This window comes from Trifolium pratense, linkage group LG2 (genome assembly GCF_020283565.1).
Source record: "Trifolium pratense cultivar HEN17-A07 linkage group LG2, ARS_RC_1.1, whole genome shotgun sequence".
Taxonomy (NCBI): Eukaryota; Viridiplantae; Streptophyta; class Magnoliopsida; order Fabales; family Fabaceae; genus Trifolium; species Trifolium pratense.
The window spans coordinates 55,319,742-55,333,526 of NC_060060.1; the positions used below are offsets into that span (position 1 = coordinate 55,319,742).

Consider the following 13,785-nt stretch of genomic DNA (forward strand, 5'->3'; position numbering starts at 1 on the left):
TGAAAAATTACATCTATATATATAAATCCTAGATAGTTCTCCTACCACTAATCCTAACCCTAATTGTATCAATCAATCATAGCCTTTAGATCATTTCTTTTTGTGGATAAATCAAGAGTTAGATAATAAGTATTCACCTCTTTTAATATTTTTTTAGTGTCAAACATGTTGATTGACATTCTCACTATAATAAAAACGATTTTGTGAATTAATTATTTTATAATATATATGTCTTATATCCCTCCTCATACATATATGGGCATGTGAAATTTCTATTTGGAAGAGTTATTAGTGTTGTAGAAGAATGATATGTTTATGAAATTTTATGATTTTATTGTATCTTTCTTTTTCTTTGTATTTAACGAGTGAAACTATATTGTTGATTTTGCAAGTATATTCTATTTTAGCACTTTATCATAGTCATTGTATAACCCTTCTACCCAATCCTCTTTCCCATCCTTATTTCTTCATTTATTTCCCTTTTAATATTCAATATTTTTTTTTCTTAGCATTCTTATCGTCTAATTTGTGATATTTTTGTAGTGGGACTTTGCATGATATTTACGAAACACTACAAATAAATTGTTTGAAATGCAATTACAAATATAATTCATATTGTTAATATTTTTAATTAAGTTTTATTGCTAATATTATTTTGATAACATCTATTGTTTCAATTATTAATTTACTATTTATAGAAATAATTTTTTGACGCTTCATTATAAAACGCATAATGTCCGTGCATCGCACACTACTACATTTACCAAGATCGATGCTCCATACATTCCATTGAACCATTTTGATTTTATGTCATTCCAAGATATTTTGAATTCAACTGAAGAAGAAAAAATAGTTGGTAATGATTATTAGCTTTCGTTTTAATTTAAATCTCATATATTGATTGATATTTTAATCTAAATAATATGTGTCTATTTTAATTGTTTTAGATGTTATTGCGCATGTGATTGAAAGAAATTAATTCAACATTATTATAATATAAAATACCGCATAACACCCGTGCATCGCACGGGTGTGTGACTAGTTAGACGAAAAGCTACACAATGAAGCTTTTAAAAATTTGCGTAGAACTAAAGGTTACCGCTCAACCAAACACGTGATAAATTTAGTTGCGTCTTTTGAAGTATTTTTAATATCAAACCGTTTGAAATTGGGATCTATGATTGTTCCATTATACCTTTCTGGTAAAGCTAGCTTCCCCTTTTTTGGATGAAATGGTAAAGGTAGCATTTGAATTCAACGGATTCTACTTATATAATATTGGCTTAAATGCAGTTTTACCTCCTGCTTTACCCCCCCCCCCCCCCCTATAATTTTTTTTGGATTTTGCCCCCCCTAAAAATTCAGCTTTTTCGCACATTACTCAATTTGGATCAATAATTCACTAACTGATACCGAAATGACCGTAATCGAGTTAGATTTCCACAGAATCAAATTCCACTAAATTTGGAGTTACAAAGAGATTAATTACCGTTTTGTGCAGAATTTTGGGGAACATACCTTCACTAAAACGGTAATTAATCTCTCTCTGTAACTCCAAATTTAGTGGAATTTAATTTTGTGAAAACTAACTCGATTGCGGTTATTTCGGTACCAGTTTGGTGAATTATGGATCTAAATTGAATTCTGTGCGAAACTTTGAAGTTGAGACTCGAAAGTAGATTTTGTGCAGAATTTTGGTGAGGGGCAAAATTCAAAAAATTATAAAACAAGGGGATAAAAGTCCGCATTTCAAAAGGGGGGGTAAAATTCCGATTTAATCAAAACAGGGGGGCAAAACTGTATTTAAGCATATAATATTTAACCGAAAGAAGCAATTTAAATAATTTAAGCAACACATTGCACAAGCTTTTTACAATCAACATAGAAACTACGTACACAAAAGCACTCAGTCGCTTTTGTAAATCAAAAGTAGAGAATAAAAAGGTAAGGATATAGAAAAATGCAGCAAAAAGTGGATGAAAACAGAATAGAGCAACATGCATCCCATACTGCCCCAAAATGTATTTTATGAAAAGAACCAAAACTACGACAAAATCTACCCTTGTGGCCATTGGGTTATGCCGTTGGGTTATAAGGAAAACCTAATTACCGGCAGATTATCATAAAACTAAGAACAATCAGAGAAGTGATTTGAACACCTCGTTTTCATTCAAAATTTTAAGACATTAGGTGTATAGATCACGTACTTATATGTTGTAATATGATACTCATAGTTGATCTGAAATACTACTAGGCACGGAAAAGGGTAACTGACACGCTTCTAAGCAGCGCAACTATGAAGATATGAGAATGAATGAATGTAAAGTTAAGAAAAAGTTTAAAAGAACTTATTGGTACTAACTAAGTATGTACTAACTATGTCAATAAGATATATCATTTTTTTTGGCCTAACATAGAAGTTAGAACTCTATTAAATGTGCTAAGCTTAGAACAATTCTAGAATGAGTGGCATGTTGTCGATATGAAAAAGAGTTCTGTCCATTATAGCTAGCTAGTACATTGTGAGATATAAAATAGAACTTTAATTTGTAGGATAAAAATTAGCAATCAATTGCTTGCTGTTGCTTTTAGAAACTTGATGTGTGGACACATGATAAAATGCAATTTTTGTTTCTCAGTTGTATTGATAAAACTCATCCTATATTTCAAGGACAGAAAAGGCTTTGCATTGACATCTTTTTGTGTGCTTTAATTCTTCTTGCTTTTGGATTGTAGATTCTGTTTGTTTATTATAAAAAGGAGCAACTTTAAATAGGAAATGGGGAAGGAAGCTACAACAAAAGTCCTACTTAGTACTTATTGTATTAGGATCCTTAATGTCTAGTTTCTTCCCACTTTCAATGATCTAAACTTAACACATAATGCACCAAAGCCAACTTATCTAACATAAACACCTTTTTTTATCTTTTCGACAAAAACATAAACACCTTTTAAAATACCGACAACAGGAAATAGCTGTAGATATGCAAAGAAGTTGGTAGGAGGCATGATATTGTTTGATCCAAAGAACCCATCATCATTATTAAAAAGTGTGTATATTTCTGTTTCGATTGTGTTATAAACTAAAGTAGAAGAGCAAGAGAATAGAGAAAGAAAGGATGAAAGTATATTGTATTATGTCTTTTAAGTGTGTCTTTACATTGTAACATAGACTGTATCATAGACTGTATTTATAGGACAATATTAGGACAATGATATGGGTCAAAGCCTAATGGACATCCATTATAATTATTCATAGCACTCCCTTTTGGATATCCATGAACTATGTGCCTCATTAAAACCTTACTAGAAAAAAATTCTAGTGAAGGAAAAAAAGTACAATGTCCTTTTGTGATAATCACATGACATAATTATTTCTCCCCCTCAACTAGAGAATTATCTCTTTGAGTGATAGTTGGTAAAGGTCAATAAGATGTTTTTGCGTACGACAGGTACGAACCCAATGAGCTTTGCCTCCACAACGATGACAAGTATTCTCATTAGTTTTGATGCACTGTCCACTTTTTCCTTTTTCATTCATTTCATTTTTCCACTTCTGGTGGGTAACTAAGTTCTTGAAATTGTCGTGGCCATGAAATTTACCACGACCACGGCCTTGTCCATGACTTCGAGTTTGTCTATTGTGATCGTGTGTTGCTGCATTCATTTCTAGGAATGGAGCAGCACCAATTGGTCGAACTTCATGATTTCTCATTAGAAGTTTATTATTTGGTTTAGCCAATAAAGGCAAGAGATCAGGTCAGAGTATTTTGTGAATCCCGTTTCTCTATATTGTTGATGTAAGAGCACATATGATGCATGAAAGGTGGAGAATGTCTTTCTAACATATCATGATCGCATACTTTTTCTCCACACAATTGCATTATAAAATGATACGAAAAACCGCGGAATTATATGTCGTTACAGTATTAAAATCTTGCAAACATATATATATTTATAGGACAATATTGGGCCAATGATATATATGTCCTATAAATATATTTGCAAGATTTTAAAACTGTAACGGCATATAATTCTGTGGTTTTCCGTATCACTTCTATAATGCAATTGTGTGGAGAAAAAGTAAGTGATCGTTATATGTTATAAAAAACATTCTCCACCTTTCATGCATCCAATGTGCTCTTACAGCAGCAATATAGAGAAAAGGGATTCACAAAATACTCTAACTTGATCTCTTGCCTTTTATTGGCTGAACAAAATAATGAATTTCTAATGAAAAATCATGAAGTTCCACCAATTGGTGTTGCTCCATTCCCAGAAGTGAATGCAGCAACACATGATCACAATAGACAAATTTGAAGACGTGGTCGTGGTCGTGGCCATGGTCGTGGTAAATTTCATGGCCATGGTAATTTCAAGAACTCAGTTACCCACCAGAAGTGGAAAAATGAAAAGAATGAAAAAGGAAGAAGTGGACAATGCAGCAAAACTAACGAGAATATTTGTCATCGTTGTGGAGGCAAAGGTCATTGGGCTCGTACATGTCGTACACAAAAACATCTTATCGACCTTTACCAACAATCACTCAAAGAGATAATTGTCTAGTTGAGGGGGAGAAATAATTATGTCATGTAATTCTCACAAAAAGATATTGTACTCTTTTTCCTTCATTAGAATTTTTTCTCACTGGATTTTTTTCTAGTAAGGTTTTAATGAGGCATATCCTTCATGGACATCCAGTGTTATGAATAATTATAGTGGATGTCTATTAGGCTTTGGCCCATATCATTGGCCCAATATTGTCCTATAAATACAGCATATATGTTACGATGTAAAGACACACTTGAAAGACATAATACAATATACTTTCATCCTATCTTTCTCTATTATCTTGCTTTTCTACTTTAGTTTATAACAGATTGTTTATTTGTTTCTACAACGTCCTAGTCTTAATTTAGTTGATGATCCTTCATGGCCTACTTGAAAGTCAGAAGAATATGACAGCAACACAACTAGTGAAGATGTACAAGCTCACATCATTTGAAATAGGGATTTTCTTTTGCCACTCTACCCCTTTTCTCGCGCACTCTACGAATTTACCAAAATACCCCCGTCCGCTATTTAGGTAACGGACAACCCAAAAAACACCCTACCTTTAAAATGTCCGCTTTTTAAGTAGCGGATGACATTTACAAAAAAATTCTCATGATTATAATGTCCGCTACTTAAGTAGTGGAAGGGTAAAATAGGAAAGACATAAGGCGCGCAAAAAACTGGCTGGTAGAATGGCAGAAGGATCTTTTGAAATAACATTGTAATTCAATATATAAGCTGGACTCCCATGTAACATATTATCATTCTTCTCTCTTGTGTTTTGCTTTCAAATAAATAACCATTCTAATTCATTATACTCTCCTCTAGCTGAGATCTACGAGTCAGCTTCATGAGCTAAAAAAAACAAGCAACGACAACAGAAACAGACTTTAGGTGGAAGGATAAACAAGGCTGCACATGAGACAGAAGGAGACGGTGGCAAGATGCTTATGATCAACAATGAGGAGAGACAAAAGAAGAACGGAGGAAGTGAAAAAACATTGTTGAGGCTGTATGCATATTGCACACTGTATCTACCTGGGAGAGAAGTGACTGGGGTTTATGAAATTTTAAAAAATACTAGTATTTAAGGTCAGGTCTGCATTTGACGTTTTTGGCTTCAATGCATCTGATACCTAACTGACACGAGGTTTGAAATTACAGAATCCAGACTTACCCATCAACCGGCCGAACCCGACTTTTTAGGATAGGATCCATTCGATTTGAGTGGATCATCCGAGTCTACTTAACCCGTGTACAAGTGTATAACCCTAATCATAGTATGTCATTGCAAATTTTACTTGGAGACCTATTTACAACAAATATAAAGATATTATTCTCTCTAAATATCCTATATTCTGATTTTTAATAAAAAAAAAAATGAATTCAAAATGTTTATAAGAAAAAATCTTCATACCAAGCAAATTAATTTACATAACCTCACCCGACCTAGAATGCAGGTTAAGATAAATGTTTCACTGAGTTCTAGGAAGTTAATGCTGACAAGGTAAAAATAACAGACAGCATTGAACGGTGTAAGATCTAAACTACTTACAAACCTAGGACAGAACAGACAGACTTAGATACACATGTAACACTTTCTAGGCAGGCTACTATAAATAATGAGAACGTGAAAGTCTTAGTAAAATACTGACAGAAGTTGAAATAGAAGCAACCAATAGTAGTGCCAATGTTGCCGGTATGAAACCATCTGTGATATCTGAGATGAAACAACTGAAGGTGTTTGAGGAGCCCTTCCAGCAACAGCTGGAGCAACTGCATGACCTTTGGTTCTTTGTTGCTCATCTGCAGGAAGCGGATTTGACGATGACCCATTTGAAGGAGAGATGGGCATCCTCTTACCTAGACTGAGATCCTGACCTACAGATGCATGTAGACAGTGTTTAAGTCAAAGGAAGGGAGGGAGATTTAAACTTAACCTAAAACATATACTGACAGTAACACATGGATTCAAAGTAATGACATCCTTTGTTCTTTGGATGCATATCACAAGGGGATATATACCCATATGTTATTAAAAAAATTAAGGAAAAAAAAAAAAAAGATCGGCACGTTTCATTGAGAAATAAAATGACTCACAGTTTGAGTGTGACCATGCTAGCTTCTTGTTTTCCCTATCAAATACCAACCGGTATCCCGTCATGAAATTTTCTGCAAATAATTTTATTGGCATTATGATCAAAATATCCTTTTCTCCAGAATCAAGAATAGGGGCAATCATTATATTTTTGTAGAGAAAATATGTAAACTTACGCCCAATTATTCCCAGATCCCCATCGGCTGGCTGTATTGCCAAACAAAATCCATTGATTCCCTGCACAAAAATGACAAGTCTTAATAATTTAACTGATTCAAGAGAAATGGGCCTTTTTTCATTTCCCTTCTTTCTAAAACAGCTAACTGAAAACTGAATTTTCATGTGGAAACATTTTCTATTAATATGTTAAATTTTAAAAGGATACAATGCAGCACTAGATCTTTACAGGGCAACAAAATTACTGTTGCACCACCTTTTATGCATTTATTGAACATGAAAAGTTGGTTCACCAACTAGAAAAAAGAGTTAAAAGATTTAAGTTTACTGCAGCAATAGACCACCTGAAGATAGTATGTGACTAAGAGTAAAAGAGTTAAAAGATTCAAGTAATTTGGACCAATGTAGCCCATCCCCCAGTAATGAGTATGATGAATTTAAGATAAAATGTGAAGCTTGGGTAGTAATAGTAAAGAATGGAAGTGGAAAAAAAAGGGTATAAATATAACGTGTTTTGTGTAAATTCTATTTTGATCTTGCAGAGTAGAACAAGAGAAAAATATATTTCTTCATTGCTAGCATAATAAATAAAAGTTCAAACAGGTTGCCCTTTTTTCTATTGGGTTACACGTAAGGGAAGTTTTTCTAAGTAACTGGTTCCAAAACAACTAGTCTCTATCTATATTTATGATAAGGCTTCTTATGATCATATGTTTTACTTCCTCACCCCTCCTCCAAATAGAAAAAGGAACCACTTAATCCACACCCACCTGATTGTTGTAAGATACAAACACGGGATTATAGACCACAAAACTGTTATTCTGTTGGAACATTAGTGTCAATGTAGGAATCTTAGGCAGCTGTTGCGAACTGTTTCAAAAATAAAATAAAGTCATCAGAATGACCAGAAACTTTTAGCAATTAGGACATCAAGAACCAAGAGGTGGAGGGAGGAGAGAGACGGACAGAAATCTATCAACTAAACTCACCTGGGTACATAACAATACTCCCAAGGAGATCCTTGAAAGGTAGTTCGTGTAGCATTTACTTGTTTGTCAAACTGTCATAAATAAAATTATATAAATAGCCAGAGAAGAGATTTACAAACATGAAATTCAAATGACAAAAAAGTACCTCCTCAGCTATTGCTCCATATGCATGACCAGGAAGAAGCGTAAATGATGTTCCACTATCAAACTGAGCATTAAAACTTGTTACTTTAGGACAAGAACTCCCGATACAACACGCCTCCACTCCGATAATGTAAGTTGAACTGAGCAGGAAATTTATCATAATTAGCAGGAGACCATTTTCTAAATTATTTCAGTATACTGAAAGGTTGCGAACTAATGAAAAGTAGATAATTTCATACAACATTCCATCCAAGGGCAAGAATGGAGTAGACTGTTGCACGATTGGTCCCTGGTCACCAAAAAATAATCTACCAGAATCATCTTCATTAAAGCACAGCGAAAAAGAATCACGGATTAATCCTGATTTAGCAAGAAAACTCGGAACTGAACTCTCCCCAGGTCCCAAACCAATGAGACCATCCGGAGCAACACCATCTAAATAACCACCGCTTTGCTTCATACCACACCTGCATTCAACAAAATTGATGTCAGTTAAAGGACTGTGAGATACACTTTTCAAAAGAGAAACATCATCATCATCAAGCAAAGGGATGTTGAAGTGACACAGACACGATCGATCAATCTGACATACCCGAAAACAACTGGAGCCTGAACAGAAGAATTAGATTTGCTGCCACTGCTGCCATCGCTGGATTGAAGATGCAATATGTCCTCAACTAACAACCCAGAACTTGATGTATTCTCTGATAAATAATTGACCGTGTACGGACACTGCTGCTTGTTAGTTTTACAATTTGAACCCGTATCACATAACCGATGGCTGCAAGATAAATGCTTGCTGGATAACGAACGAGAGGGACTATACTCATTCAAATCTCTATCCTGCATAATAGATGCCCCATATGTGAGGGAGCACCTGCGAATCAATTACTGGAAATAAGTGATAAACCAGTCACCAACTCTTAGCTTAGACTCTAAAAACATCACCCCAAACATATGCACCTATAAGTAAATATGAGGTGCTAATATGTTAAGTCCTGTCCCCTGTTAGTAGTATATGTTTGGTTCCACATCTAGAGGGGACAAAATTAATTATAGAATCATAGAATTGATTTTTATATGTTTGGTTTCTTTAAAGTAAAATTGATTTTGACATGTTTGGTTTCTTTAGAGTAAAATTGATTTTGCCTCTTGTACCAAAAAAAAAAAATTGATTTTCCTTGAAGCTAGAAATCGCCGCTTCTTATTCTATAGTTGATTTTTACACTCATATTTATTGTTCAACTCACTTTTACTTGAATGTATTCAAACATAAATCCTTTTACCTTCAACTCAATTTTAGTCGGAATCAATTTTACACAATAAATTCACTCAAGATAAAAAAAAATTCACCGCAGAATCAAACATACATTAGTATTGTTACCAATGTAGTATATGAGAGGATTATAACATGACTATTAACACCTAGGTTTTATCAATTTTCAGGAACAAATCTCTATTTATATATTTGGATAAGCATAAAAGCCTATCATATAATTGCTTATGTATAAACTATTTCTATAACTAAAGATAAAATAAAGTTAAATTGTTTTTGTATAAGTTATAAGCTATCCTAGAGAGCTTATGGAAAAAGATCAAAACAAGTTATAGACACATTCTAAGTTGTTTCCATAAGCTCTCCGAAACAATGGCGCAAGTGCTTATGGCGATAGATAAGGGGCCCATTTGGATTATCTTATTTTTTAGCTTATGCAAAATAGTTTATGCAAATAAATAAGGTTTTATGTTAATTTATAAGTTTCCACTAAAGAAAATTGTATTTTTATAAGCTATTTTATCATAAACTAGCTCGACAAACTTCTAATAATACATAAAAATTTATTTACTTGCATAAGCTGTTTTGCATAAGCCAAAAAATAAGCTAATCCAAACGGGCCCAAGCTCAAATAAGCTAATTAAACATGAAGGTTAGGTTAGAAATTAGTGTATATACCAAATTGGAATAGAAACTCGCAGACAAGGGAGCACACTGTATGCAATCACAGGGAACCCAAAGACGATCACTCCCTGCATCCAACGCTACAAGAAACGAAGTACTCGGTGTGCCTATATCAATCCATGTATAATGTAACCTAACATAACATTGCAACAATAACAACAAATTAAATTCAAAATTCATCGTCGTTTCGTTTAATCACAATCCGAAAGAGAAGAATAATTGAGAGTTACCAACTTACCATCCAAAGTCGTTACCAAACGACATCGTTTTGCTACCTTGAGAAGGGAACAAAAACTGGTGGCGAGCAGCACCGAGATTGATCTTGTGTCTGAGAAAGTCGTTTTCCAGAAGCATCTGATAATATCGCATACTCCGCCGGTCCGGCCAGTCACTGGTCGAAACCCGAACCGGTTTCATTTCTTCGGAGAACCGGTGAACTAGTCTTACAGAAAAAGTGGTTGGAATCGGCATTGTGTAAGTAACTGTGAACGAGAGTAAAAAAAGAAGGAAGAAGCGCCACCGTGACGACATCGGAGATCGAGATCTAGTGGTTACTTTTTCCGATGGGTGGTTGTATGTAAAGTGATTAAGTCGAGATTAGTGTTAATTAGTGAAAGTAAAGAGTGTGATTAAGGAGCGCGTAGGAATGGAGAAGGATTGAGTGAAGGTGCGCAGTGTGCATCATTGATTCATGGCTCTGAGTGTGTAGTGTAATAGTGTTTGTGTATCTCGGTGACTGAGAGTGACCGGATAGAATAGAACAAACCTTTTTTTTTTGGTGGCGGAATAAAGTATTTAATTGATGGAATAGGTAAGAGAAAAGGGATTTGATTGTGATATATAGGGTGTAATTGGACTGGTGTGGATCGCGAATTCAATGTCCGAATTAATGAACTCTTGATTAATTCAATTTGGTTCGGTTTTTGGTATTTTTCAAAACTGGACTAAACCAAACTAATATGTTTGGTTCGGTTTGCTTTAGATATTTTAATGGGTTTGCATCACGCGTTTTTTATTTCAATGTATCACTTACTATTATTTTTTATCCGATATATTTATGCTATAATTTTTTTCAATTGCACGTAGCACTTATGTAATCAATTATCACCGTACACCCTACATAAAAGAAGAGACAGTGCTTTTCAAATACATTTTTCAATTAAAACAAAGTTGACAAAATACAATTCATAAGAGTGGGATGAGTAGTTCAACTGGTTAAGTTAGTTGAGTTAAGAGTTGGAAAAACTAACATAACATTGTAATATTCTAACAACTAACTTGCCATTAAAAATAAAATTAATTCCATAAGTCATCACATACAATACATAGATAAAGTTCACCATGAAATACAACATACAATCATATATAATTTATAAATTAAGTTCATAAGTTCAACATCGAATAATAAAGTACAACTAAAATAAAATTTCAATTTTTTCCACTGGAATCGCCAATAATATGGTGTGGTTGAACTAAATAAATAAATAAATATACTGTTAATAATACACATATTGTGCTTAAAAAAATAATATACCTATTGGTTCGACTCATCGGTTCTTAAAAATTGAATCCAATAACCGAACCAAACCACGTCGGTTTTTAATTTGTTTGGTTCGGTTTTGGATCCGAATCATAAAAATTATTTTTTTTCCCAATTTGGATTTGTTTGGATCGTCGGTTCAATTGAATTTTTTCTGATCCGCTTACACCAGTAGATATCTATGCATTTTTATCAGATTTTTATATCAAATGTTTCTGGGTATTTGTTAAAATAAATATATAATTATTTTATTTCAAAAAATAAAAAAGGAATTATAATAAAAAAATATCTTGAAAACATTTAAATTTAAATTTTGAAGGTGTAATTTCTACCAATAATAAATTGATCCAAGTAATAAAAGTTTTGTTCCTTGTAAACATATTGGCAGAGGTTTGATTCATGGCTCATGCATTTGAAGAAAATTTGGTAAGGAGAGGAGAATTCACATTGTGTGTACAACCACAGTTCGTACTAATATCATAGTAACAAAAAAAATTACATAATTTTTTTCTAGGGGATTCTCTCAAGTTGAAAAACAAATTGAGGAAATAATGTAGATAATAGACCATTGGATTATAAATATAAGATAATATTTAAATTTAAAAGAAACGGAGAAAAATTGATTGATGGTTGAGATGTGAAAATTGAGGGGGGGAAATTGAGAGGATTCATTCTCCTCTCGAGAAATATATCGTATTGAAAATAATATTTGTTATACTTTTAAAAGATTTATCACACAAGTTTCAAGATATTTTTTATTAACTAGTAGGGATGTCAACGAGGCGGGAATTGAAAGGGAAGTATTATACCACTCTTTTTCTTATCACATAAAATGTTCTACATCCTCATTCTCAGTGGCATCGAAGATTATTCTTCCCATATCCTCATCTATACAGATCTTCAAAGTCCTCGATGCAAAGATTAGTGGAACAGGGAGTACTTTACCACACAATTTTCCATCATTTTAAATGATCCACATCCTCATCCCCATTCCCCGATGCGAAGATTATTATTCCTCCATCCCCCAGCAAACCTCCTTTAGAGGGACTCTTTCTTCCATTTTCATTCTCGCAGAGAAAAATTTCTCATCTCCGAGTATCCGAACGAGACAATCCCCACAAAAATCTTCATTTATAAATCAAATTGAGATATTTTCGCTTCTTTTTAACCTCTTTATTATACACCCATTGTACTAATATAAATTATTTTTGTTATTAATATATTTGATTTGATTTCTTGGTTGATTAAAAAAAAGGAGGAGTAAGGAAAAGGAACAATAATGCAATGCTAGGACTTAACGAAATGTCACGCGGGTACTTGCCCCACCGTGTTTCTCTTTAAGCAACGTGTTTGAGAATAAAATGAGGTTTTCATTGCCTCATGTCCATTTGTCTTTGTCACTATTGTCTCCCTCGTATTTAAAAGTTCATTCTTTTTTTAAAGAAAATGTTTACTAGTGTTTCTGGATAATTGGTTAGAAAATTAAATATGGAAAATAAATTTTGAAATTTGTGTATTTTATTTCTTAAGAGTATTAATAATATTTGTTTGTCCCCATGAGCTTAGCTCAATTGGTTGGGACATCAGCATTTTATATGCAGGAGCCAGGGTTCGAACCCTGGACACTCCACTTATCCATCTTTAAGGGTGGAATTTCAAGCCACTAGGCTACCTGACCAAAAAAATTAATAATATTTGTTTTAATATAAGAATTAATTTTTTTGACTATGCCTTTTTTTAATGGAGCAATTTATTCCTTCATCTCATTATAAGCTTTAGCACTAAGGGTTGATTTTGATAAATATAGGCTTGCCCAGCACATATGTAGCCTATTTATTCACACACACACACAAAAAGAAAAATACTAGTTTTATATCATGTAATAGTATTTTAGTAAAACTATTTTTAGAATACAAAACAATCAAATAATTCTAAAAAAAAATAAAAAAATCCAAAACAATTCAAAAAATGTAGTTATGTATTCAGACTATTGAAATTCAACGATTTTTTTTAAAAGTTTGTCGTACGTTCAATTAAAGTTATCAGAAAAGGTATCAAACGATTTTGAATTTTTATAAAAATTTGTGGAGTTAATCTACTCAATGAGATCTTTGAATTCAACGGTTGGAGTGAAAAAATATAATACCGATATCGAGTTATTAAGCGGAGTAAGTCAATGGAGACTTACTCCTAGAGTCAACGGATCCCTCCTCTCAAAGTAATGTAATTTTATTTAATATTTTTAACTGATAATAAAATAAGTTGATTTAATTTTTATCGAGACAATATTAATTTTAAAAATAACAAAATATGAGACTTTTTA

General features: G+C 33.1%; 1 protein-coding gene across 4 annotated transcripts; it reads right to left on the reverse strand.

The window, feature by feature from the left end:
• Positions 1-5,923: 5,923 nt before the first annotated feature.
• Positions 5,924-10,731, reverse strand: LOC123903964 (aspartic proteinase-like protein 1). Of its 4 annotated transcripts, none has more exons than XM_045953654.1 (10): positions 10,161-10,731; positions 9,917-10,055; positions 8,555-8,805; positions 8,202-8,429; positions 7,964-8,102; positions 7,819-7,889; positions 7,600-7,699; positions 6,829-6,889; positions 6,655-6,726; positions 5,924-6,435 (listed from the first exon to the last, which is right to left on the reverse strand). In XM_045953654.1, exons 1-10 carry the CDS (start codon positions 10,451-10,453, stop codon positions 6,194-6,196), a joined length of 1,596 nt encoding a protein of 531 aa, XP_045809610.1. In that variant the 5' UTR covers positions 10,454-10,731; the 3' UTR covers positions 5,924-6,193. The 4 variants fall into 4 exon arrangements, with proteins under 4 accessions (XP_045809610.1, XP_045809611.1, XP_045809609.1 ...); XM_045953655.1 differs by having other exon boundaries at positions 8,555-8,839; positions 10,161-10,300; XM_045953653.1 differs by having other exon boundaries at positions 6,655-6,889; positions 10,161-10,716.
• Between the last annotated feature and the right edge of the window lie 3,054 nt (positions 10,732-13,785).

Excerpts from the sequence above, each read along its gene's own strand:
- LOC123903964 (XM_045953653.1), bottom strand. The coding sequence starts at position 10,453 with ATGTCGTCACGGTGGCGCTTCTTCCTTCTTTTTTTACTCTCGTTCACA. Across the intron at positions 8,430-8,554 it reads CAGGCTCCAGTTGTTTTCGG|GTGTGGTATGAAGCAAAGCG; the intron begins GTATGTCAGATT and ends TGTTGAATGCAG. Across the intron at positions 7,890-7,963 it reads ATGGAGCAATAGCTGAGGAG|TTTGACAAACAAGTAAATGC; the intron begins GTACTTTTTTGT and ends TATTTATGACAG.